Source organism: Microtus pennsylvanicus, chromosome 9 (genome assembly GCF_037038515.1).
Source record: "Microtus pennsylvanicus isolate mMicPen1 chromosome 9, mMicPen1.hap1, whole genome shotgun sequence".
Taxonomy (NCBI): domain Eukaryota; kingdom Metazoa; phylum Chordata; class Mammalia; order Rodentia; family Cricetidae; genus Microtus; species Microtus pennsylvanicus.
The window spans coordinates 81,208,889-81,235,633 of NC_134587.1; the positions used below are offsets into that span (position 1 = coordinate 81,208,889).

The window sequence follows — 26,745 nt, forward strand, 5'->3', positions numbered from 1 at the left end:
TTTCTGACAGACGTGACAAGTCCGGGAGCTGAGGCCACCGCTATCTGGATAGGTCTAAAATGAACAGGGCACATTGTGGGGTGAAGACAGGCATTCCTGGCACAGATCCAATAGGTCAAAGATGCCAAATTATTCAGAGGCAATAAGATTACAGAAGTGATTCTCTTGGCACCAGCAGGAGGCAGCCATCTTGCTGATCTGCCTATGGTGGCCCCAGTGACAAAAATACCTACAATTTGCAATTGGTGTGTCTTTTCCCCCTAACTTAGCTGTATGGGCTCAATCTTTTGGGCCTGACACAGGGTTAGCATGCAAACAAATTTTGAAAGCTCTTTCTTTTACCCACACATAAAAACACCAATCTAGATTCATTCCAAAAGAGCCACAGGATGGTGTCAAATAATTTCACTTAGCACCAAACAATTGAATCTGACTTCTTATTTCTTTGCTAACTTTATAACTTTGAGCATTAACCAAAACTCAGAAAGTCTCAGTTCAGCTAAATGGCAATCGTCCTACCTCCCCAGGGCTGACATATGAAGGAAGAGGAGGTCTCTGGTTGCTTCTCCACTATCAACTAACACCAAGTGTAAACTAAAGCCTACCAAGAAAGGTGTGAATTACAGAAATATCCTGAAGATGAGTAGTGTTTGTATCATTTAAGAACCTAGATTGTGCGTAACAGTTTAACTCTGCAGTCAGAGACCTGAATTCAAAGCCCAGTTTGTAATACCTATTTATGCAGTAAATTTGATCAAAATATCCACCATTAGCTGTGTTTTGTCTTATGATCTGTCAGTTGCATCATACATGATTGATTATGTTTTTTATGAGACAGGTTCTCTGTGCAGCCCTAGCTTTCCTGGAACATACCTGTAGACCAGTCTAGCCTCGAACTCAGAGATCCAAGCCGTCTTTGTTTTCTGAGGACTTGGATTAAAGGCATGCACCACCACACCAGCCAAACTTGGTTTATTGTTTCAAATTTAGGTTTGTGTTATTACTTAACCATGTTAATTAGTCTATGCTGTTTTCTATACAGTTTGAACTCTTATTATACCCCTATGTACATAGAAACTCAGTAAACATTAACAAAAATCTACGTTTATTTGTTGGTTATTTCCTATCCCCTGAACTAAAAGTACATTAAGTAATAAGTGCAGGATGAAGAATGAGAAGTCACACACAATGGCCAACACCATGCAAACATTTATTCAGGATTGTGTTTCTCAAATATTTCAAACCAATATGAATTGCAGAAAGAGGCCAATTGGAACAACTAAATGATATTTGGAATAAAATCATTTGGCCTAATTTTCATAACCACAGATTTCAAGGAATACCACCATCCATGCCAGGTGTACCAGACTACTCCATTATCAGTCTCTGCTGTGTAGGGGCCCTGATAGTACACCCCATTCAGGTTTGCAGAGTGACACCTAGTGGGAGAACAAAAGAAAGCAGAACAGTCAGAAGGAATGTCCGCATCAGAAACTTTGTCTTGCTAATAAACGATAAAACTTTTAGATGATGACTTCTGTTGTTTCCCAGAAAAAAACATTTCCCCAAACCTGAAACTTCTATACAAACAAATGTCATTGTTTAAGCAAGTGAGTTTTGGTCCCATCCCAAACCATCCCAGGCCACTTGAAGTGTGTTGAAAAATAAGCATTTCAATTCTTAGTAGCCTTTTGTGGTAGTTTGAATGCAGTTGGCCCCCATAAGCCTATAGGAGTGGCACTCTTCGGAGGTGTGGCTTTGTTGGAGGAAGTATGTCTCTGTGCTGAGAAGTTTGGCGTCTCCTTTGCTCAAGCTTTGCTCAGTGTGAAGCTGAGACTATTTTCTGTTGTCTTCTGATCAAGATGTAGCCAGTATTATGTCTGCCTGCATGCTACCATGCTCCAGACCATGACGACAATGGACTAACCTCTGATACTGTAAAGCGCCATCTCAATTAAATGTTTTCCTTTATAAGAGTTGCCGTGGTAAGCCGGGAAGTGGTGGCACACACTTTTAACCCCAGCACTCAGGAGATAGAGACAGGCAGATCCTTGTGAGTTCAAGGCCAGCCTGGTTTACAGAGCTAGTTCCAGGACAGTCAGGGATACACATAGAAATCCTATCTTGAAAAAACAAGTGAACAAAAAAAAGTCGCTGTCTTCACAGCAATAGGAACCCTGACTAAGACACCTTTAAACAAAAAAAGAAAAAAGAAGCAAAGAAAAATGACATTGTAACCTTCACCTAGACCTCCTGGTTAAACAGTGTTAGCCTCATGCTTGGCCACAAAGGGCACAGTAAAGACATGGGGACAAGCGGCTCTACTGCAGCTTCCGGAGTAGTTTGTACTTCCAAGTTCATCAATCTATAGTCGAGATACGACTTTCGTGATTCAGATTCCCTCCTTTCCCTTCTTTGGTTGTTAGCATATCAGTTATTTGCATCTTCAAGATAAGCAAGCAGAACCTAAACCTCCTTTTAAAAACTTCCCAGCTATCAGAAAATAATCTTTTGTTTGAGTTGTCAAGTTAATTTTTCACATATACTGCACTAATCTAGATAGGTCTGTTTGGTTATTGTAAAACTTAAGCATTTCCTTCTTCCTCCTTTGGGGTTTACACACTCGTCTGTCCTTGGCATACACAAATTTCATGTAACAGTTTATAGTCATTTTCCTGTTATGATATTAATCACCATCTATTATTAATTGCTGTAACTAACAAAAAGATATCAGATTATAGGCTCTGAGAAGAATACTCAGAACTAGTCCTGAGAAAAGAAACAAACCATTGAATCAGAAAAGCAAAGAATTCATTCATAAATGCAAAGTAGCAGGCTTGTATCACTAAGCTTGTGATTTGCTTTCACTGACCATCCCGGTAGTCTTCCTAATTTAAATGGCGAGGACTAATCGAAACCATGCCTGCTAAGTCTGCAGGGATTCAGTATCCACTGTGTTTCGAAAGTACCATGAGAAGCAACATTTGAAAAGGAAAACCCTCAGAGTACCTAGAATAAATATTTGGATACGTTTATATAGAGAAACTATTATGTTTGGTTTGATTTGGAGCCTACTGAGAAATGGGCTGTAGGGTCCACTACTTAGTATTCTGAGACCTGTGTTCCAGTATCCTTCAGTTTCTAACCTGAACTTGACACTAGTTATTAAAGATTGACACTCCAAGGTAAAGAAGTGTTCAGGGGAACTGGCAGTGTAGTGGTTGTTGCCGGGGAGAGATACAACTTGCAAAGACACGAGGCCTGAAAGGCAAGGGAGGTAGCAATGAGGGTTTTAGTTATTTTTCTCTTGGCTGTGACCAAATACCACAATGTAAAGAAGTACTGGCATTGGCTCGTCATTACAGGGTTAGAGTCTTTCCCGTGGAAAAAGCAGAGGGTGTTAAGCATCAGTGGCAGGAACACATGGCAGCTGTTTTTAGATGACTTTGAGTAAGAAGCAGAGTGCTCCTACGTGGGTGGGGCTGGACAATAAATACAGAAACCTGTAGGGGGCGTTGCAATTCCAGCCTCAATAGTGAGAATCACTGAGAAGCACCAACAATTCCTGTCAATTAGAATACAACACGGAAAACAGAGAGTTAAGGCTACATTTTGGGAACAATTTCCTTTCTCTCTAGGGCGACCTATTTTTCTTGGGTAGTGCCAGCTACTAAATTGCCTTTTTTGATCTTTCCATCCCCTATTTCGAAAGTCAACTATATCGTTTATTTGCCTTCCTTATTATTTGTGAGACTGCCATTCATTCAGGAGTAGAATAATCCAACCAACTGGAAGATGTACACACTCTAGGTCTCAGTAATATTAGTGATGGTTTCTTCAAGTCTGTTTAAAATCTGTCATTAATGAATGTTCACAGATGACAAGTCTTAAATAAATGCTGCTTACTTACAAGAAGAGGAAGGAATAAAGAAGAAGAGGGGAACCATCTTTTTTTTTTAAGAAAAGGAAGCTAAGAGGGAAGATATGTTTCGCCATGTTTCATGTTAGCACAGTAGGAAAAAATGATTTAATGATCTTCCTTCTCTGCTCCCTCACACTGTTGTGTGTACTCCATCTCCTTAATAAATGGCCAACCGTTAAAGTTAAAGACTCAACTTTTGGAAAAGTAAAACCCAGCAGGAAGCCTACTGCTTTTACAACCGCCTACATTTCCCTTAATTGATGGAAATACCTTAAATTCATTGTATCTGCATTGAAATCTACCTCTCTAAAGCCAGCCAGGTATGGTTGTTTCCACCTGTAATTCCAGCACTTGGGAGGCTAAAGCAGGAGGATTGCCACGGGTTTGAGGACAGACTGCAGACTGTACTGCATAGTAAGGCCATGTCTCAAGTCAGCAAACCAAAAAATAGTGATTAATTAAAAGCCAACACATCACAGCAAACGATGTTATAGTGAAGACTCTCATGGTTTTTAGAAATTTTAGTATGTATAGAATAGATCCACTCATAGCATATAGAGTCTAATTTTAGTATGTACAGAATAGATCACTCATAACATATAGTCTACTTATAGCGTATATAGAATAGATCCAATCATAGCATATAGAGCCTAGTTTTAGCATGTATAGAATAGGTGCACTCATAGCATAGAGTTTATATTTTGAGATGCTTTATTTATACTAAAAAAATTATATAGATTATGGGATTTACATGGATAGTCCAGTTGTATGGAAAACAGTATACTCCAAAATTGCCTAAGATTTCTTAATGGAAAGTTTAGGTGTCCATATATTTTGAGGTGGCTCCCGTTTTCTAAGGAAAACAGAATATTTCCAAAGCTGATGCTTCATCCCACATTGTCCCACACCTGCTCTGCCGAGGTAGCACGCCAGCTGGGTCACTTTTGAGGAAAAATGCATGGAGTTTCCATCCCCACCTAACTGGATGATCCTACAAAAATGCAGCTTGGGAAATCGTAAAGGAACCAGGGACATTTGGTCCAGAGATGAGACAATTCGAAATGATACAGTGGACTACTTCTCAGAAATATGATTTATTTCCAAGACATATTATTGGAAATTTTTGTTTCTTTTGTGTGTGTGTGTGTGTTTTGAAGACATGATCTTGTTAAGTGTCCCAAGCTAGCCTTGAGGTTGCTAAGTAGCCGAGACAGGCTTTGAACTTGTGGTGATCCTCTTGTCTCCAAGTCCTGAGTTTACTGGAATGTGGTACCACACCCAGCTTCTGTTACTTATTGTTCAGGCTTTACTAATGTGCACAATGAATCTCAAAAAAACAAAAAAACCCCTCACAGCTGAAGAATTCTAGTAAGGATTGTGTAATATCACACATAAGGTCGCCATCACCTTACTTGGCATAATTGGTACCATTAACGCCTTTACAGCCGTAGGTGCAAAGCATCAAACCTGTTAAACCACCAGCCAGACTGCTCCTCCTCAGCACAGTTCCCTTCGTAGTTGTCATTATCTCTGTCCCACGTGCTGAACTTCATTCTTCGGTGACTAGCCCACCACTGCACTTCAGGGTGAAAGGTCCCTGAAAGGGCGTCTCCGGCTGTTCCAGAATATTCTCCAACATTCAGTTCATAAAAGGACTGAGGGGAGAAAAGAGCCATTTTCACTATCAGTAGGAAGCACTTGAAAAAATGTTAAACAAATGAGTTTATATTATGTATTTTTATTTCTACAGACATCAAAGCTTTGTTGCATCGTTTCAGTGTTAACTCAAGACATTGCCTTGATTAAATTTTAAAAATTAAAACTTTTAGTACCTTTTTATCTCCAACTCTAAAATGTTTGTATTGTGCAAAGCGACTATTTTTCTCAAAATCTGTCAAGTCAATTTTTAAAGTGTAATCTCCTAAAAAAAAAGCCAAAGAAAAAGTAAGAAATTATTGTTTAAATACATGACATGATACTGACTTTTAAAGCTAAAAATAAATTGTAGTTTTATTTTGCTTTTACCATTTCCTCTGCCAAGAATCAGTTTTCAAAGAACAAACACTGACTCCAGCGTAATACAGTGTGAGCATTTTATTGTTTATTTTACTTGAAAATGACAGCAAAATAGCACAGTTGAGAAATTCTACTGTCTGAAGAATAAAAACAAACCTAAAAATAGTGTATGATTCACTTTGTCAAGAACAGAAAATGTTATTATTTAGTTAATGGATTAAAAAAGCCAGGCGGTGGTGATTTACACGTTTAATTCCACTACTCAGGAGGCAGAGGCAGTGAGTTCAAGACCAGCCTAGAGTATAGAGTGAGGTACAGGACAGCCAAGGCTACACAGAGAAACCCTATCTCAAAAGACGAGAGAGAGAGAGAGAGAGAGAGAGAGAGAGAGAGAGAGAGAGAGAGAGAGAGTATAACAATGATGAAAATAGTAGATTTAAGAATTATGTTTATTCCGTTTGTCTTAATTTCATAAGAATCTAGTTTTAAGACTAATTATTATTAACAACACCTTATGACCCCAGCAGCCAGACCAGGCTTCATCATACAGTCGCCCTTACTTGAGCATGCGTGTATCTGGTGGGTTTTTGTGGTAGAATATAAGGTCAGCTAGCAAGGTGTCTGAGGACCATTTGAAGAAGAAACAGGAATCCTGGTTGTTTTATGAAAACCTCCTCTTGTTAGCATCAAAGCCTGGGGAACAGATGCCATTGAAAGAGGGGATCAGGGAGCACCTCAACAGTTCTGCCCTGTGTGATGGCATGGAAGGAGGTCATTATTGAAATCATGCTGACATCAGTGACTCTGCATCAAGAGGATTCTCTGGAGTTTCCAAGCCAGTGGGGAAATATTTCAAACAAACTGAATTTATTTGGCATACGGTCTTATTTATGCATGCTAGAAATGATACATATTGAAGAAAACTCTAAATATAAAAAGAGATACTATGATGACTATAAAAATTCTAAGTTATAAAAAAAAGTGTGTGAAACAAATTAGTGAAGTAATACGGTCATTCCCTTCCCCCTTTTCCATTGCTCCTGTTTATGAATGACAGGCTGGTCTTCCTCCTGAAGCAGAATTGTTCTTAAATATTAGAAATTTGATGGGTGTGGTATCATGTTCCCATCACTAAGGAGGAAGAAGCAGGAGAATTATGACAAGTTCAAGGCCAGCCTGGTCTGTACAGCAATTTCTGGGCTAGCCTGGATACATAGTGAGACTCTTTCTCAAAATGAAAATTACAAGTCAAATGACTAGGTAACATATAATTTTACCTTCCTATCTTGGGTCTTAGGAACAAAATTCAAAGCTATTTGGAGGAGAATTCTGGATTCTCATTTCTGGAACAAGCATGTAAAGGGGTTCTCTTCAGTCAGAGCTCCCTAAAAGTATTAACTTAGCTCATATGAGCCAAACCATGGATGGACACAGTAGGATAGGATATGTCAGTTATCCCCAAAAGTATATGTGGAGAGAAAATGATACACATTTTTAAAAAGAAAATTGTCTAATGTTTTGGTCAATAAATGAATAAACTTGTAATTAGATATCATTTCTAGATTAATTTTATTGCAGACAGTTCCAAAAAACTTAGGTAATAAAAATAAAGCTATTTTAAAGACAATTTGAGTAGCCTTAACTGCTGTCATAATTGAAGAATATAAGGACAGAGGCAATTTCTTCTGTTCGAGCTACGATACTTTATGCAAGGCATGGAATTGACAGATACATTTCTCCATACAAGGTATGGAATTGATAAATACATTTCTCTATACTATCCAAGAGCAACCATCTTGAACACCAAATGAGAAAAGGGGTGTGTATGTAGATCTGTGGTAGAACACATGTTTAGTATGTGCAAAGGCCTCGTTTCAACATCCAGCACCAAGCAAGAGAAGATGAAGGGGAATCAGATTTGTTGAAAATGTCCACCCAGGCAAAAATATATGCACAAAAATAACTTGAGAAATTAGCTTGAATTTTGTATGCTTCAAATGACACAATGGGATTTGCATAGCTTAAACCATGATCCAGAAAAATATTAATATAAAAGACAAACAGAAGGAGGTATGATAAATGTTAGATAGCTGGCAAAAGATATACTCTTAAAACCAGGATAATGTTTATTCTGGGGAAAGGAGACTCAGAGACTACTGACGAGACGGGAAACAATGATATACTGGATTATGTAACCTTTCTTGTGACCACTCGCACATCTCAAAGACCCTGGTACTTAGTGCTCTGCTGACTATTTTGGATATAGACTGACCAGTAGTTGCCTGAGCTTGGCTGGAACAAATAAGCCTTGGCATTGTCAGTGTGATTTAACTTGTCTTCTTGGGCAGTGCAACTGTGATTTATGAGGCATTGAGTCCCAGATCTAAAGGGGGCTGACTGTGGTCTCAAGCTATCTGTCAGAGAAGGAGGGTGACAGATGGGAACGAGAGGCTATGAAAAATAAAACACTGAAAACTTGTTATGGAATAAAACTTTAGACAAATAGAGAACTCTAGTTATAGACATACAAGTGAACATGTATAGGGAGAATTGTATAGAGGGTCACAATTGCTTTTAAATCATTTTTTGTGTGTTTTTAAGATTTATTTTTATGTGTATATGAGGGTATCTGTGTGGGTAATGCCACTCGTGTGGGTGCCTTCAGAGGCGAGAAAGGAGCGCTGGATTCCCTGCAGCTGGGGTTACAGGCAGCTGTGAGTTACCTGATGTGGGTGCTGGGAGGAGCAATATGAACTCTTGAACTCTGAGTCATGTCTCTAACCCCAAACTACTACTGTCTTGAAGCAGTAGTGGCTTATCACATGGTATTAGTGTGGTAATAAATTATGTGTGTGTGTGTATAATTGTCAGCCACTCAAATTTTTAAAAATTATTTTGACAACCCATTTTCTTTCAAGGAATAGAAAATGTATAAGAAGATACAGGTTTACCTACCAATCTGGTTTCTTTGCCTCTAATCCCTGTTTTAAGTAGCATTTTACAAATGGGATAATAGCTCAGCAAGTATCATTACATCTGAAAAATCATGATATAAACTGATTTTTTTCTATCGCCAATGATTTAGTGTGAAATACTACATGGCCTTTGTTTGTCTAGGAGTCCTAGGACCTGAACCTAAGACTTGCTGCCTCCACTATGCAAGTACAAAACTTACCTTGCGTCGTCAGTAAGTTAAGGTTTTTGTTACCCAGCCAATATTCACCATTTCTTTGGACAAAGTTCCCAAAGCCACTTTCGTAGTCATTCCAACCCCTAAGGAGTTTAAATTGAATGTTAGTTTTAGGGAAACACAAATGGTCACCTGCAGCGCCCATCTGATTCCTCATTTTCTCATCTCCGTATTCTCTTGCTGAGCTCGCTCACACGCATATTCTTACTCGAGAATGAGAATGTAAAGTCTGTCATATTACTGAATTTGAGGCAGTAAGAAGGCTTAACTAACAAATCTCTGTCTCCTGTTCCTAATAATTACTGGTTAAAAACAGTTACCTGGCCAGGCGTTGGTGGCGCACGCCTTTAATCCCAGCACTCGGGAGGCAGAGGCAGGCGGATCTCTGTGAGTTCGAGGCCAGCCTGGTCTACAAGAGCTAGTTCCAGGACAGGAACCAAAAGCTATGGAGAAACCCTGTCTCGAAAAATCAAAAAAAAAAAAAAACAGTTACCTGCTAAAGTTCTCGCTGCCATCAGATCGTCTCTGAATCACAGTCCAGCCTCCTCCATCAGACATGTCACAATACACAGAGAATTTTGCCTGGCTCCGGAGAGGTTTGATTTTGTAAAATCCACTCTGCTTAAATCCATCATTGTAAATCTCTGAGCAATCTGTTTACAAAACGGGGTAATACGACACTTGCTATATGTCTTTGTTCCTGAAATCCAGTACCCGTGGAGATAGATAAGACATATGGAATACATAATTGGTTCATAAAATGCCATCATGTTCATCTTCTAGTGGGAATTCAGAAAACCACGTTTTCTTTCCTACGATATAGTTATCATTGACCTCTTGATAAAACCAGGGGGAAGGAATGAAATAAGGAGCATTAATTATTTTTGAAGAAATCAGGTTAAAAGCAAATCATTTCTGTTCAGTTTATTGCTTTGTACTCTAGTGGGACTTGTTGTTTATGGGAACCTGCGCAATGAGTTGAACAATGAAAGTGAAAATGCAACCGCATGTAAATATTGTAATGGGGTTATTTTGTCTTAATGTCTTACTGAACATTCAGACCGAACCCCAAACAGTAATCTTGTCAAGTTTTTATGATCTTTCAGTTTCGCTACATTTTAAAAACATTCCCGGGAAACTTCCAACAGCCCACATATTCTGGGATATTTTGTCAAATATTGCAAGCCTTTGTGCTTTCTTTCATTCTTCTATTTCTTTCTGCCGTGGTATTTCTTTGGCCTTTGAACTTAAATAGCTACCAATTTGTAACAAAAGGTAATATTGGTGTCTTTCTTTTTTGCTATTTGTTTGTTTTTGTTTTTCCAGACAGGGTTTCTCTGTGTAGCTTTGGAGCCTGTCCTGGAACTCACTCTATAGACCATGCTGGCTTCGAACTCACAGAGATCCGCCTGCCTCTGCCTCCCGAGTGCTGGGATTAAAGGCGTGCACCACCACCGCCCAGCTAATATTAGTTTCTTAAGCCGCTTGAGGTAAAACGAGTTAATACCCACTGGGTCTTATCTGAGGCTGATTTGAGCAGTCCTGGAGCGTATGGTCAAGTATTAGGTAGATGCCCATGCAGCCTGCAGATGGTTGGAGCAGGGGCCAAACTACAGAAAGTAGTCTCAGGAATAGCCAGGTACAGAACTTCTGAAAATAATATGTAGAATCTCCTTTACATTTGACTTTTACTGTTTTGTTAATTTCCTCTTTAACAAAAATTGTCTTATGACTGAATTATGTAAGTTTTACAGAGTGTTTTTAAGTTCTCTCTTCAGTTCACTGTTTTGATGCCAAACTGTCAACAAATGAAACACATATATTAAATTGAGTAGGCAGTGGAAATCTGAAGAGAAAATAAACTTCACAGAGCTGACTTCAATCATGCATCACTGTTGGTCTTCCTAGTGACTTAGGCTCTGTTCATGATTCAAAAACACAAGTGTTCTTTATGCACGCTGGACTATAAAAGGGATCCTAAACAAGAAGAAAATGCCCATGTACAATCAACTCAATGTTATTTAAAAGCTTATGTCTTGTGGTGAAGCATGTAGTAGAAGACTTTGATTAAAGTCAGCACATGTTCCCTCCATTGGGAAAGAGCTCCTTGTTCCTAGCTGATCTTCTACCAAAGGACTCACAAGGTTCAAACTCTTTTCCAGGCAAATATGGAAATGATTAACTCTAACTTGCTGTAGAAAAACTTCATGAATATGGGGATCTCTGCCAACACTTTCTGTTTGTTTTTGTTTCTTGCCATCTTTCAGTTTTGTTTTTTTAAAATATCCTTCTCTCCAAAGAGAGTACCAAACACAAATAAGCATCTCAAGAGGAGCTTTTAATGGAAGAAAAACAAACAAACAATCCACCCTCAAAAGAATTCCAAGCAGATTATAAAAAAGTTATTAAATGCATATTTTAAAAAGCAAACAGCTTGGAGCTGGAGAGATGGCTCAGAGGTTAAGAGCACTGGTTGCTCTACCAGAGGTCCTGAGTTCAATTCCCAGCAACCATGTATAATGAGATCTGGTGCCCTCTTCTGGCCTGCAGGTATACATGCAGCACAGCAGAACACTGTATACAAAATAAATAAATAAATCTTTAAAAAGAACAATTTAAGGAGCTCGTCATGGTGCCTCATGGCTCAAACTGTGACAGCAGAAACTTTGATCAAAGTAGGGATTAAAATACCAAGTAGAGGGGCTGGAGAGATGGCTCTGCAGTTAAGAGCACTTGATACTCTTGCAGAGAACCCAGGTTCAGTTCCCAGCACCCACATGGTGACTCACAACCATCTGTAACTTCAGCCTCAGGGGTTCAGATGCCCTCTGCTGTCCTCTTGGGGTACTCCAGCACATGACAGATACACATGCATACACATAAATTAAAAATAAGTGATAATCAGCTAGATATTTTGTTTGAAACATGTCAACCCACTCAATCCACTGGCCCATAGGTGGGATGATTGGGGAAAAAAGTGAAACAACAGGACTTTATAAGTATTTTACCTAGTTTTTGAAATCATGTATACATCTGTGTGTGGCGGTGGGGGGGTAGGACCACGAATGAGAGAATGGCACAAGCCAGAAGAGCGTATTTAATTTCTCTGCAGCTGGAATTAAATGCAATTGTGAATTGCCTCACATAGGTGCTGGGAACCAATCTCAGGTCCTTTTCCAGAAGAGTATGTGTTCTTAAGCACGGAGCCATATTCCAGCCGTTAATAGGACTTTTTTAAAGTAATAATTTTTGAAGGTTCACATACTACTAGAAGAAAGCCCATGTGAGCTTCTCTCTGTCAAATATTGCATTGTACTCCGTGATAGGAATAGTTTCTCCGATGTGCAGAAAGCAAGCCACTTACAGAAGACTGTGTCTTTATGCTTCCTAAAGTAACATTCCAGCTAGAGTAATCTTTTTCTTGTTATCTCAGAATGGTGGCTGAAACTCAAGGCTGAGAATTAAAGACTAAAAATGACTCCCTCTCCCCCAGATACCATGTTGCTGTTCTGGTTTTGTATTTTAGAGAATATGACTATATATTCCAAACCGTCCTATTTTTTTTAATGAGTCTCTTTAAACTTAACCTCCCAGTATGCTTTAGTTTCCTGAGCAGCTGGACTACAAACATGCACAATCATTCCTAGAGTACCTCACATTCTTAATTTTTTTTAAAAGGCTAGCAACAGGGGTGATCTACCAGTCCACAGAGCATTCTGGGACATGTCAGTACTAGCCTTACCACAGTCATGCCCATTCCCAGGTAACAGAAGAAGAAAAGTAAGAAGGAGAAAAGATACTGGCTCATTGGAGATGGCAATATTCTTGTTACACAGTGTGTAGGCTTTTTCCTCTAAAAGCAAGGGGGAGAGTAGAAGGGTAATGTCCATGCATATATGACATTCTTTCTTTAGATCAAATGTTATCTTAAAAATCTTAACCCATCCAATCCTTACAACAAATAAAAACATTTATGATTCCCAACTTATGAGGAGGAATATGAGACATAGTGTGCTTAACTAATTTGTCCAGGGACCATGGATAATAAAAGGACTGTTGGACTTTGTTCCAGGTGTTTAACCATAACAACTACCCATGCTTTCTCAAGAAACTGCCGTGAAAACAGGAAACTTCTGTAGAAGCTATTGTAGAGCAAAGAGTGTCAAACAGACATGTTGCAATTGTCACCAATGAATGTGAATTTGATACAATAACTTCTAATTCACAAATCATTAGCCCCCACATGCTTAAAAAGATAGTTTAATTATATGCTATATACATTTGTGATTTATTCATTATTTGCAAAAATTACTAGTTTATATGTAATTAGATATTTGCTAGCATGTGATGAATTACAATTCAGGGAAATTACTAATTTAGTAACAGTATAGTGACTTATAAATAAGAACAAAGACACCTAATTTATGCAAATCATATGCATGAACAGAATGTTTTAAATTCAAGGACAGCAAGAAATATAAACTTTGATGTGAGCACAATATCAATTGTTTTTATGATATTAGCATAGAATAAGTTATCTTATAATACATTTAAAAATAAATTTTAAAGACTTATTTCATGTGTATAGGTATATATTTATGTATGTATGTGTACCATATGCATGCCTGGTACCCATGGAGGGCATCCCATCACCTAAAATTGGAATTATGGATAGATGTGAGCCACCCACTAACAAGAAGAGCCGTTTCCAGATAATGAGACTTCACCAGATATAAAATCTGCTGGCATCTTGATCTTGGACACCCTACTGTCAAAAACTGTAAGACACAAAGTTCAGTTATTAATAAATAATAAAGGCACTATGTCATTGCAGTCCGAAAGCACTGTGATGACCTGCTTTCCAAAAAAGCTGAATCAGCCACAAGGACTGGCCTGATTTATGCTTTAGTTACAGAAAGCAGAAACTTAAGTGTAAAATACACTGTACTAATAGGTAGTCGTGTACTATTTAAGCTTACTGAAAAGCAGAATCTAGGATTGGGGGTCCCCTTCCTCTCCCAGACCCCAGCATGTTTATTTCAAGTGGGTTTTTTTGTTTGTTTGTTTGTTTCCTGTCTTGGAACATACTGACCTCCTAACTCTGTAACAGGGAGAAAGAAAAACAGCAAAAACGGAGAATACTTTTTTAGAAAATTGTACTCTTAAAAACAGCTAGAAGGTAAACCATTTGCTAATTAACAGAGGTTACTGCTGCTTTTCCTGTGGCATAAAAATGCCAGTGGTGAGCCAGGCGGTGGTGGCGCACGCCTTTAATCCCAGCACTCGGGAGGCAGAGGCAGGCGGATCTCTGTGAGTTCGAGACCAGCCTGGTCTACAAGAGCTAGTTCCAGGACAGGCTCCAAAACCACAGAGAAACCCTGTCTCGAAAAACAAAAACAAAGACAAAAAAATGCCAGTGGTGGGGACGAGAAGCTGGAAGCTCATCAGTAAAGATGCTTTTCCAAGGAATCTCTCAATCAAGAACTCCGCACAACCATTTCAGCAATTTTCCCATCATTTCTGCTGGAGGTTGGAAGCGCTCTATCTGACGATGTTGTATTTGCTTGCTCTCTCGTCAGACTCCTCCAGTCATTTCTGCTGAGTATTTTAAGGGCTCCATGATGCTTTGCTGCTTAGACGCTGCATCTGTCTATCTGCTACTTGCTGTTTGTTCTTTCACTTTTGCTCACTATTCCCTTCATAAACACTCTCATTTAAAACCAAAATCACGGCTATCATAGATCACTTTCCATGTGTGACATTAAGCCAGATCAGAGCTCAACCTTGTTTAACAAGCTGCCCTATATATTATATAGCTCTTCCATGATCCTCTGCTACCCACAAGTGCTCCTGAGGAGGGATCAACCTGGGTTACTCTTTCATTGCCTTACGTGTGCAGCCAAGTATGTTATTCTAGTTATATAGACACTCTGGAAGTTGGCACACTTGATTCTTTGAGTTTCCTCATCTGTACCAACCACTGGCAATCTGTTCATTCATATGATCATCCTCTACTGTTCATTAAAGTCACACACAGATGACTGATATAATCTCTGTGTCTCTAAGATTTAGAATGAGAGTTTCAAATTATCAAATTCCACTTGCTACTACTCAGATAAATGACCAAATGGTGTAGGAATCTACTTCACAACACCATCTACCAATAGATGGTTCTATCTCATTACTAATAGATTCAATTCAAACTGGCTGTACTCCATTACCCAAAATGCACCATTGTATATGTTTTTTGAACTTACTAGTTTGTCTGTTTCTTACTTCAAGTCTAAACACATTGAAAATCTACTAGAAGAGTTTCCAAGATACCACCAATGGACTAATGACAGAAAGTGTACCAGTTAGTCCTGTGATACGAGTAACTCAGACTAAATGACATTTCAGTTCATTTTTGTAATATTAAAGTATTACATTTCTAGTACAAAAGCTGACCTCCATCACATTTGTGGCATATTAATTTCCTAAATCTTCAGAAGAACATACTACCAACTTTGGGCAACAATAGAGATTATTTTCTCACAATATTTCAATATTCTAAAGTTAAGAAGCTCAATATGTAAGCAGTTATCAGAATTGGTTTCTTCCAAGCCCTTTGTCCGTAGCTGTAATTATCTTTGTAGCTCTTTATAATTGTTTATTTGTTTTTGGTTTTTTTTTAATTAATTTATTTATTTAAGGATTTCTGCTTCCTCCCCGCCACCGCCTCCCATTTCCCTCCCCCTCCCCCGATCAAGTCCCCCTCCCTCTTCAGCTCGAAGAGCAATCAGGGTTCCCTGACCTGTGGGAAGCCCAAGGACCGCCCACCTCTATCCAGGTCTAGTAAGGTGACCGCGAGGGGTACACCCACACACTGAGACAATGGGGATGTTCTATCGGGAACTCACCAAGGCCAGCTGGCCTGGGTCTGAAAAAGCATGGGATAAAACCGGACTAGCTGAACATAGCGGACAATGAGGAATACTGAGAACTCAAGAACAATGGCAGTGGGTTTTTGATCCTACTGCACGTACTGGCTTTGTGGGATCCTAGGCAGTTTGGATGCTCACCTTACTAGACCTGGATGGAGGTGGGAGGTCCTTGGACTTCCCACAGGGCAGGGAACCCTGATTGCTCTTTGGGCTTTAGAGGGAGGGGGACTTGATTGGGGGAGGGGGAGGGAAATGGGAGGCGGTGTCGGGGAAGAGACAGAAATCTTTAATAAATAAATAAATAAAAAGAAAAAAAAAAGAAAAAATCTGTATTGCTGGATGGTGGTGGCAAATGCCTTTAGTCCCAGCTCTCAGGAGGCAGTGACTTATCCAATTCCTCAGTAAGATTCTGCCCTCCAGCTTGTATCAAATCCACCCATCCACTTTCTACTGTCCAGATGAATGAGCAAATAGAGCATATAGAAATCTACCTCACAATCTCACTACTAGTGAATTCACGTCAGACTCCACTACGAAGAACACACCACTTTATTTAGTATTGGCCCTACTATTCACAGGACACATAGCAAAAGTTTCTGGATAGATACCCTACCACATTACAGTCAAACCCCAAGATTCCAACCAATAAAGAGGGCAACATGAAGAACACACCATTAACCCCAAAGATAGATACTTACTTGGTGACTCCAAACCATCTTATCCCATCTTAGCCCATGCAAGGAAATTTGGTAAGGAGTCTCTCCTTGTACAGTTTTTAAACAATTTTATCCATGTCCAACAGAAAATTCATAAATTATTTTCTGGCCTACAGTGATGCTTTATTAATTAGTCTGGAGTAGACTGAAGGCAATGATTGCAGATAATTCCCCACAGGGCACTTGTATTTCTACACATTTTTCCCCAACAGGGTTTATATTCTAGACTATGTTTTAAAGCACTTTTGTGGGTAGGCAGCTCGAAGGATACTAAGATAATATCTCTTTCTGGACAGACAGTTGCTCCATTAGCTGCACACTAAAATAAAGATAACATCCACGCTGGAGCCAAAGATTAGACACATTTTAAACCCACTATAAAATACTGGAATTTCTTAATCCAATTGTGACATAGCCCCATTAATTGTTCGCATGGGCTCATGTATTTTCATGTATTCTCACATGTATTTGAGAATAAAGGACATTAATGCAAATATGAACCATAGACTTGTGACCCATGAGCTGTAGGGCTCCGCTAGATCCACGAGCTGTAGGGCTCCGCTAGATCCATGAGGCAAACTTGTCAGCTTGCAAATAGAGGAAAACCTCAAGTCCCTCCTAGTTTGGGGTAAGTATTAGCACTTCGGAAGGTTGCCAGCTAGTTTAATGAGTGGCTACAGCAGAGAATCGCTGTTTTACAAGAATATATACAGAGTCTGATTCCTGATACCTGTTGCCTGACCCGTCATTTACTGTCTTAACCAATATTCTCTGTAGTTTTCTTCTCAGAATGCAATTCCTGTGTTTCCCAGGTCCCCTTTAACCTGAAATACCCTCAATTCTGTTCCATGTTCTGGGACCCCAGCTATCCTTATGCACTGTCTGTCCTTTCTACTGCAATCCAAAGGCTCTGACCTCTGACCTCTAAAGGTGGACAGAAGAAACTAGTGTGTGTATGTGTGTGTGTTTATGGGAGGGTGTCTAAATATCAAGATGCTTGTATAATGGCTTTTTTATGTCAACTTGACACTGACATAAGCAAGAATCATTTGGGAAGAAGAAACCTCAGCTGAGAAAATGTCCCACCAGACTGGCCAATCGGCAAGCCTGTGGTGCATTTTCTAGATTGGTGATTGATAGGGGAGGGGCGTTTCTATTGTGGGCAGTGTTACCTTTAAGTGGGTGGTCCTGGATGGTACAAAAAAGCAGGCTGAGCAAGCTGTGTGGGGGGGGGGTGATCTAGTAAACAGCACTCCTACATAGCTCCAGCATCAGCTCCTCCCTCCAGGTTCCTGCCCTGACAGAACCATGATGAACCGTGATGTGGAAGCGTAAGCTGAAATAACTCGTCCTCCCCAAGTTGCTTCTGCCACAGCAATAGAAACCTCAGCTATGTTAGCTGAGCAACAGAAGGGGAGGCATCCAGGGCAAGCAGTGTGAGCGTAGAGAGATTAGGATCTGGGGGAAGGCAGGGAAAGTGAGCATTTTACTGTATTGTAAGTTCTATAGTTTGCACAACTTTGAATCCCACACGTGGTTTAAATGATAAATGTCTCTGTAGGCCCATGCACTTAAACACTTGTCCCCAGATGGAGGCTCTGTTTGGGGAAACGGTGGAACTTTCAGGGAGTAGAGCTATCTATGCTGAAGAAAATGGGACAACATTAGCGATGGGCTTGAGGCCTACAGTCCTACCTCATTTCTCTTCCTGTTTTCTGACTACAGATGCAGTGTGACCACCGGTCTCCTTCTCTTGTTGTTGTGAGTACCCTGCCTTGATGGCATATAGCCCCTCAGACTGTAAACCAAAACAAATCCTTTCTTCCTTAAGTGGGTTCTAGTCAAGGGTTTTTCTCAGTGACAAGAAAGTAGTACACTGCACTAGTAAGTACATTTACTGGCATAAACCAGGAGTTTTTGTTTTTTGTTTTTTTGGTTTTTTTTTTTTTTTTTTTTTGGTTTTTCGAGACAGGGTTTCTCTGTGGTTTTGGAGCCTGACCTGGAACTAGCTCTTGTAGACCAGGCTGGTTTCGAACTCACAGAGATCCGCCTGCCTCTGCCTCCCAAGTGCTGGGATTAAAGGCGTGCACCACCACTGCCCAAAACCAGGAGTTTTTATTCCCATAATATTGGCATGTCTTTGATATCTGCTTTTGGTTATAGTCATACACATATCTCAATTAATATTTGCTCATCTAGTCCCATTTTTTGTTTTATCTGCCAACATAATGATCGACCGTGTTTCAAAACTCTGAGGGTCAATGGGAAGATAAAATACATTGACTGGAACTAGAGAGATGACTCAGGCAATAAGAGCACTGGCTGTTCTTCAAGAGACCTGGATTCAATTCCCAGCATCCACATGGCCACATACAATGGTCTGTAACTCCAGTTCCTTGGGATTAAACTCCCTCTTCTGTCCTCCATGGACACTGAGAGTGCACACAGTACACAGGCATGCACACAGGCAAAACATCTATCATATTACATAGCAATAGATATTTTAAATGCATTGGATATTCTTTCAAACCTTACACAACAACCAGTTTATTGATCAAATTAGGCTTATATTCACAAGCAGACAAATCAGAACACATCATAGACATGCAGCATAGGGACGGCTGTGAACAAAGAGTTTGACACAGCACTGTCTCTGTTTCCAACACTCAAGTTCCCTCTTACAGAGTCATTCATATGGATGGGAAAACAAAAGACTTTTTCCGTAGACAGAGTTTTCCTGTCCTGACCACCTGCTCCCCTGCTCCCAAATAATCACTCAGAAGATTAATATAAATTATAAATGTTCAGCCAATAGCTCAGGCTTATTACTAACTAGCCCTTACAGCTTAACCTATTTCTATTGATCTATGGGCTGCCAGGAGGCTTGTGGCTTTTACCTCTAACCCATTTTGTGTGTCTGACTTTTTCTCCAACTGGTTGGCTAGTCTTCTAATTCTGTCCTTCCTCATCCCATAATTCTCAGTTTGGCTTTCCTGCCTGACAGTATCCTGTTCAGCTATTGGTCAATAAGCTTGTTTATTAAACCAATCATAGCAACATGTATTCATACAGTGTATAGAATGATTATTCCACAGCATTTTTCTGTGGGACTAGTGATGGGTGTAGTGGTCTTTATACTGTGCTCACAATTCAATACCGTTTCATTTCTAGGATATAAATGTTGGCCTAATCAAAGGGGAAAATGTCAAACTGTTAAATAGACATATTTTTTAAATTACTCTTTTATTTTCTTTTAAAAAATAGACTTTTCTTTTCCTGTCCTTTAGTTCTACTAATTTTTTTTCATTGTGGGTTTCAAAAGAGAGAATCGGGTATGGTAGCACACATCTGTGGTCCAAGCTACTCAGGAAGTTGAGGTAGAAGGATTGCTTGTACTCTGGATTTCAAGACTAGACTAGACAACACAGAGAGACCCAGCCCAAAATAAATAGAAGGGGGAACTGCATACATATAAGGAGGAAAAGACCTAAATAAAAACAAAGTTTAAACAGAAACACTCTCAATTATAATCTGTCATTTTAGGTGAATATTTAAAAATCTGTGGTACTGACGTCTTATGAAGATACAGAAATTCTCAGATACTTAGTATTTAGATCAAACACCCTGTGGGCACATACTAGAAATAAAAGGGGAAAATATGGAAGAAGTTTTTTAAATTGGTGGAGTGAGTTATGCTGCTTATCATTGGAACAGATATAGCTTTTTAGCAAGATGTGAAGTGAGCCGAGGGTGGTGGAGGATACACCTGAAATCCAGCACTTGAGGAGGCTGCGGCAGGAAGACAGTTAAGTACCAGGCCAGCCTGAGCTATAGAGTGAGATTCTGAGTCGAAAACGACTAAAAGACAAAACTAAACAAAGAAAAGGTCTAAAGTCCCTGGATACCCAGTACCGTCATTACACGTGGATGTGCGACCCAAATAGTTGAAACATTTAGGAAAAACCAGTTCTGACCTGCATATTGCCGCTGGCCTCCAAGGTCAACGAAACTGTCCTCTTGTCCCTTATCCAGGAACTGGACTTCCTTCTCCTGCGCGAGCTGTGCAATCGTGGCCTGCAGCTGTTTGACCCGGGTCTCAAGCTGGTGCACCTGAGCTCGGAGCCTTTCCTGCTCCTGCAGACAGTGCGCATCCTCGAGGGCCTGCAAGGCAATGTGCATCTCATGTTTATGGGAAAGAAAGGTCGCCAATAATCTGGATAAATCCTTGATTCAACGTTGTCTCCCACTTTCATATCAGAATGCTATTTCAAACAGAAAGTTAATTTATTTTTCCCAGAACTTTGAGTATGCTGGTCTTTGGTCCTTTGGAATGTGTAAATGAAGACACATGTTCATTGAAATAACCTTCAGATAATCGTGGTAATATATACTAATTATGTTCGATATTGGCCCAAGACCAACACTAACTACCATGGTCAGTTTTGAACACCTGATACCATGTGAAAAAGGAAATAACACGGCTTAAAAATATTTCAGTGATTTGTTGCAAATCCTGATTTTTATTTTTAAAGTATTTAAGTGTTACTATATGCCACATTTCCACAGAACTTTCCCATTCCTTAGGATCAAGTTAATATCATTAATATTCCTTTTCTAGAAATTAAAAAGAAATTCCGTCTCTAAGCAGCCCTTATAATAGTCTGCACAAAAGGCTTACCCAGCTTTCCCTGCCCATTATCAGAGCAATGGTGACCAGGACGAAGCCGCAAATGTCCCCCATTCTTCCCACGGAAAGAACTACAAAAGAAAGAATTCCTCATGAGACCAGACTCAACGGGTTCAGATAAAGCTTTAGAGCACCTGGGGGTTACACAGAAATGTATCCCCTTCTTACTATTCAGCCTTCTGTCACATGGAATGATGGGAATCAACTGCATCAAAGCTTAGAAAATAATTGAACCCGCTCAACAACGCAGACACACAACGGGGTCCAGTTTCATTAAGGGCTTGAATGTACTGCTTCATAAGTATATGGAAAAGGGCAGGGAAAAAAAAGACAGACCTGGGATCCTCTTTTGCCTCAGTCAGTTCCTAACTGTATGACTTTAGGCAACTTACCAAAGTGTTCCTGTTCTATAAAGTGGAGATGCGACTCCTATCCACCTTACAATACTGCAAAAATTTTGAAATAATATTTTTATATGTCTGGTCATTCATGTCCTAAATGAATACCAGATAATGAGTTAGTATTCTAAGTGGAGGATTGTTTTTATTTTTAGAAGAAGAAAATTACAATAGGAGGTTGGTGTGCGCTGTTTTATTTTTCTTCTTTCTATCTTTCTTTCTTTCTTTTTCTTTTTCTTTTTGAGAAAGGGTCTTACTCTGTAGCCCTAGTTGGGCTGGAACTCCTTACATATGCCAGGCTGGCCTTGAACTCTTAAACACCCACTGGTTCACAAGTGTTGTTCACTGTTTATCTTGATGTCTTAATATGCATACAAGAAATCATGATAATGTAAAATGTTAAGTTTTGTTTTATTAACTTTGGAGGAGAAAGCTAAGTTTTTCCTCCCTCTGCTCCCCCTCTTCACCTACCCTTCTCCTCCCTCCCCTCCAAGGTCACATTATGCAGCCCAGACTGACTTCAAATTCAAGACCCTTCTCCTTCCACCTCAATACCTGGCTTCCACTCCTTGAGATTGCCTTTTCCAGGACTGAAGATCAAACCCAGGAGCCTTCTGTCTCATAGACAAGCTCTTCACATATGCTAGGCTAGCTCTCTCCCACTAAGCTATGCCTAATCTTTACATCAGCCCTGAAGGCACGACTTCTGCTGAAAATGTTTGCTCATACTCAGAATGACTTCGGGGTGCGGTCACAATGGTGAGTTTTTCATAAGCTTTAGAAGCTAACAGCAGAAGATGTTTCTATAATCTTAAGTTTTATTCACAATTCCTTCTGGAATAAGATTGACCCGTTTATATTCTGGTAGAACATATGACAGCTAGTCTTTTTTACCAGTCACTTTTTCTACCTTTTTGTAACAAAATAAATGGTCCTTAAACTTCATCACTCACTGGTATCAAAGAGGGGAGTGTTACAAAGAAAACCCCCATGTCCAAAGATTAAATTCTGTATCTATAGGTGGTAGTAGTAAGGCTTATACCAGCTCCCCCCCCCCCAACCAGCTCCAAAATCATGACACGGGGACTTATTCACGGGGACTTATTATTAGTTTTTCATGTTCGGCCTAGCTTTGGCTCATTTCTGGCTATCTCTTCTAACTTAAATTAACCTGTTTATCTACCTTTTGCCTCGGAGCTTTTCTTACTTTTCTTTTCTTCTTATGTCTTCCTTTCACTGCTTCTTCTGTCTGCTGTCTAGCAGCTGCCTGGTTTCTGGCCCCAGCATCTCCCTCGTTCTCTCCTTCTCTGTCTTTCTTCTTGAACTTAGATTTTTCCTATTTATTCTCTCTCGTGGCCGGCCTGACCTTTCCTTTCTTCTGCCTAGCTATTGCCATTCAGCTCTTTATTAGACCAATCCGGAGCCTTTGGCAGGCAAGGTGAAACAAATGCAACACATCTTTACATGACTAAACAGACACAGCACAAACAAATGCAATACACCTTTACACAGATAAGGTAGTATGAGAGGGAGTCTTGTAGTCCCACCTTCAGCTGAGTAGCTATTGGTAACAGATGGCTGACGGGGGAGATCTGCGGCCCCTGAGAGGATACCCATGCTCAAGGAGGTGGTCCTACACCCATACACACAGAAGCAAAAGGTTAAACCTTTTGCTTAAAAGTCAGTGGGTTTAAAAGAAGAGAAAGTACAAAAAGGTGGAAAAGAATGGTGGGAGGGATAAGGAAGGAAGTGGAGGGGAGAGTGTAGAAAATACTAAATAGATGTGATAAAACTGCTTTTAAAAATGTAAACATTGGGGGCCTTGAGAGATGGCTCAGCAGCTAAGAGCCATGGCTGCTCTTCTAGAGGACCCGGGTTCAATTCCAAGCATCCACATGGCAGTTCACAATGGTCTGAAACTCCAGTACCAGGGGATCCAACACCCTCACACAGGCATACATGCAGGCAGAACACCAATGCACATAAAATAAAGCAAATAAAAAAGAAATACTGCTTAGCATTAATATTTAGTAGAAAAAAATGTAAAAACCAATGAAAACACTCTGACAGATTTCTGTCTCTTGGTGGACTAGAGTTAACAACTCAAAAGCAGCCCCTTGTCTGGCAGATCTTGAAATAAAAAGGCATTTCAGAATGTCCTTATATATTTTTTTAAAGTGTTTACATTAATGCCACTATCAAACGTTTTCAGGAATTTGCTAGGTCTTCTAAATTTGTGCCCAGATTTGTAATTCTACCCAACATCTTCTTCATTTTGGAAGAATTTTTGGGAGTAATATTACAGAGCTCTCTTTGAAAATCTGACCTTGGGGCAGGCACATGGCTTAGCAGAGAAAAGCACTTGCAGAAAACCGTGCGTGGTGGTTTGATAGGAAATGTCTCCTTATAGTCTCAGGTTTATGAATACTTGGTTCCCCACTTGGTGGCATTGGTTCCATAGGTTTAGAAGTTGTGACTTTGCAGGAGGAAGTGTGTCACTGGGGGCAAACTTGGAGATGTCAAAGCCTCTAGCCAATCTAGGTATGATCTCTCTGCTTCCTGCTTGAGCTTCAAAATGTAAGCTCTCTCTTTGGCTTATTGTTCCAGCTACATCTATGGCCTCTGCCTTACAATCATGAGCCCTAACTCTGGAATCATAAGCCCAAATAAACTCTTTCATTACTTGCCTTCATTACAGAATGTTATCGCCACCATAGAAAAGTAATTGATACAGCTTGCTACCTAAATTTCACTGCCAGAACTCACGGTGGAAGGAGAGAACAGACTTTCAGGAAGTTTTCCTATAACCACAGACACAACCGCGTGCATACATACATCATATCACGCCTCCCATCTCTGTCAACCTTTGTCTGTCTGTCTCTTTGTTTCTCTGTGTATGTGCATGTGTGTATATGCCTCTCTCTCACACACACAAATAAATAAATCATCTAAATGAAACTCCAGTTTTCATTATTTACGATAATAAACCATCCTGTATTCTGCACATCTAGTTTATAATAACATCATGTCAAGTACCCTGTACCTTATCATCCACTATGATTGGTTGTATTTATTTTATAGTATTTTTGCTTTAGGTATTTTGTGCTATAAATCATTATACTTTAAATTTACTATAAGAGTAATCATCCCTTAAAATTCTTTTCAATAGCTGCCTTACTATACAATATGATTTATTTTAAGGAGGGTAGGGATGTAGATCAGTGATAGAATATGCAATGCATGAATAAGGCTCTTGGTTCAGTTCCCAGAACCTAAACAAATAAATAGTTTGAAGGCTATAAATTTTAAGTAAGTGTGTGTGTGTGTGTGTGTGTGTGAGAGAGAGAGAGAGAGAGAGAGAGAGAGAGAGAGAGAGAGAGAGAGAAGGAGGGAGGGAGGGAGGGAAAAAGGGAGGGAGGGACAAAGGGAGGGAGGGAGGGTCCCACTACATAGCTCTGACTGGCCTGGAGCTCTTAGTGTCAACTAGTCTGGATTCAAACTTGCAATAATCCTCTTGATTCTGCCTCCCAAATGCTGTGTGACTGGCATGTGCCACCATCCCGATTTCTGATTAGCAGTTTTCAAAGTTAACAAATTATGCTGCATTCAACTTAAAGGCAAAAATGTCTAACTTTAGAAATAAAATGTGGTTATATTGTGGTACATTTCTTTTATAAACAAAAACAAAAGTTTGTATGTTAGTAACAAAATTAAAATAATATGTTTTGAATGGGCTGTTATGAGAGGATAGGAGAAAAAATAAAATTTAAAAAGGGGACTCCAGCCAGTGAAGCAGACCGGCGCCTTGCACAGCCATCATCGGAGAAGCTTCCTCCTGCAGTAGATGGGAATAAAGGCAAGGACCGCAGTTAGATATGCGGAGAGTGAGAGACTTTGGAACACTCGTTTCTAGATGGGATGTCACCTCAAATGCACCCCCTCAGAGCTCAGGGAACCTAGAAAAAGAGGAAGCAGAAAGAAGAGAGCCAAAGGAGATGGAGGACATCAAGAACACATAGCCTTCTAAATCACACCGATCCAGGCACATATGAACTCACAGAGACCGAGGCAGCAAGCACAGCGCCTGCACGGGGCTTAGCTTCCAGTTGAGTGTTTTTATGGGATTCCTGGGTGTGCAAACAAATGGGTCTCTGTTTACTGTGCCTTCTTTTGGGCTATTTTCCTTCTATTTGTTTGTCTTGTCCAACTCAGATGTGTTAGTTATTATTTATCTTATTATATTAAGCCTTAGAGGCCTGTTTGTTTCCTAATGAGAGACAGAAAGGGAACAGATTCAGAAAGGAGGGGAGGTAGGAGGAACTGAGAGGATTTACAGGTAGGGTAGGGGGAAAACCTTTCAATAAAATGAAAAAGAATAAATTTAAAAGGGAGGAAAAGTTATTTAAAGCAGTGTGTTTTCTAAGTTAGCAGTCACACATGAGCTACAACCTTAACGTATACAGTTAAAATTTTACCCATAAGCACAGCCTGAGAGACTGTTTTTTCCAAATCCGCCCTCATTTTCTGAAAATAGAATATAACTATATCCTCATTATTTATATTAAGAATTTATGATTTTAAAAAAGCTTTTAAAAAAAATTAAACATATTTGATCTCCAAATAGCTGAAGTAAAGAAAAGAGTTTGGGACGCCCAGAGCACAATGTGGTCTGTTCTGCTTGTTCCTTTGTAGACTGAAATGAAATGGAAAGTTCTACCTTGAACCTCTCCTCCAAACCCACCCAAAATACAATGAGGCTAGAAGCTAGTTAAATTCTAAATCTCTCCTCCAAACTACAGTGTCAATCATTCCAATCTTTTGCAAAGGCCCGTGGTGATGTTCTGAGTTGTGGTGACTGTCATCCACTCTCATGGAAAAAAATGTCAGCATTAC

At 39.8% G+C, this 26,745-nt stretch overlaps 1 protein-coding gene across 1 annotated transcript; it reads right to left on the minus strand.

Annotated features, from left to right (window-relative positions):
• Positions 1 to 1,191: 1,191 nt before the first annotated feature.
• On the minus strand, positions 1,192 to 21,521 carry Fgl1 (fibrinogen like 1). The gene is made up of 7 exons (XM_075984538.1): positions 21,446 to 21,521; positions 20,742 to 20,928; positions 9,622 to 9,781; positions 9,114 to 9,211; positions 5,755 to 5,843; positions 5,390 to 5,577; positions 1,192 to 1,439 (listed from the first exon to the last, which is right to left on the minus strand). Exons 1-7 carry the CDS (start codon positions 21,506 to 21,508, stop codon positions 1,280 to 1,282), a joined length of 945 nt encoding a protein of 314 aa, XP_075840653.1. The 5' UTR covers positions 21,509 to 21,521; the 3' UTR covers positions 1,192 to 1,279.
• Positions 21,522 to 26,745: the final 5,224 nt, after the last annotated feature.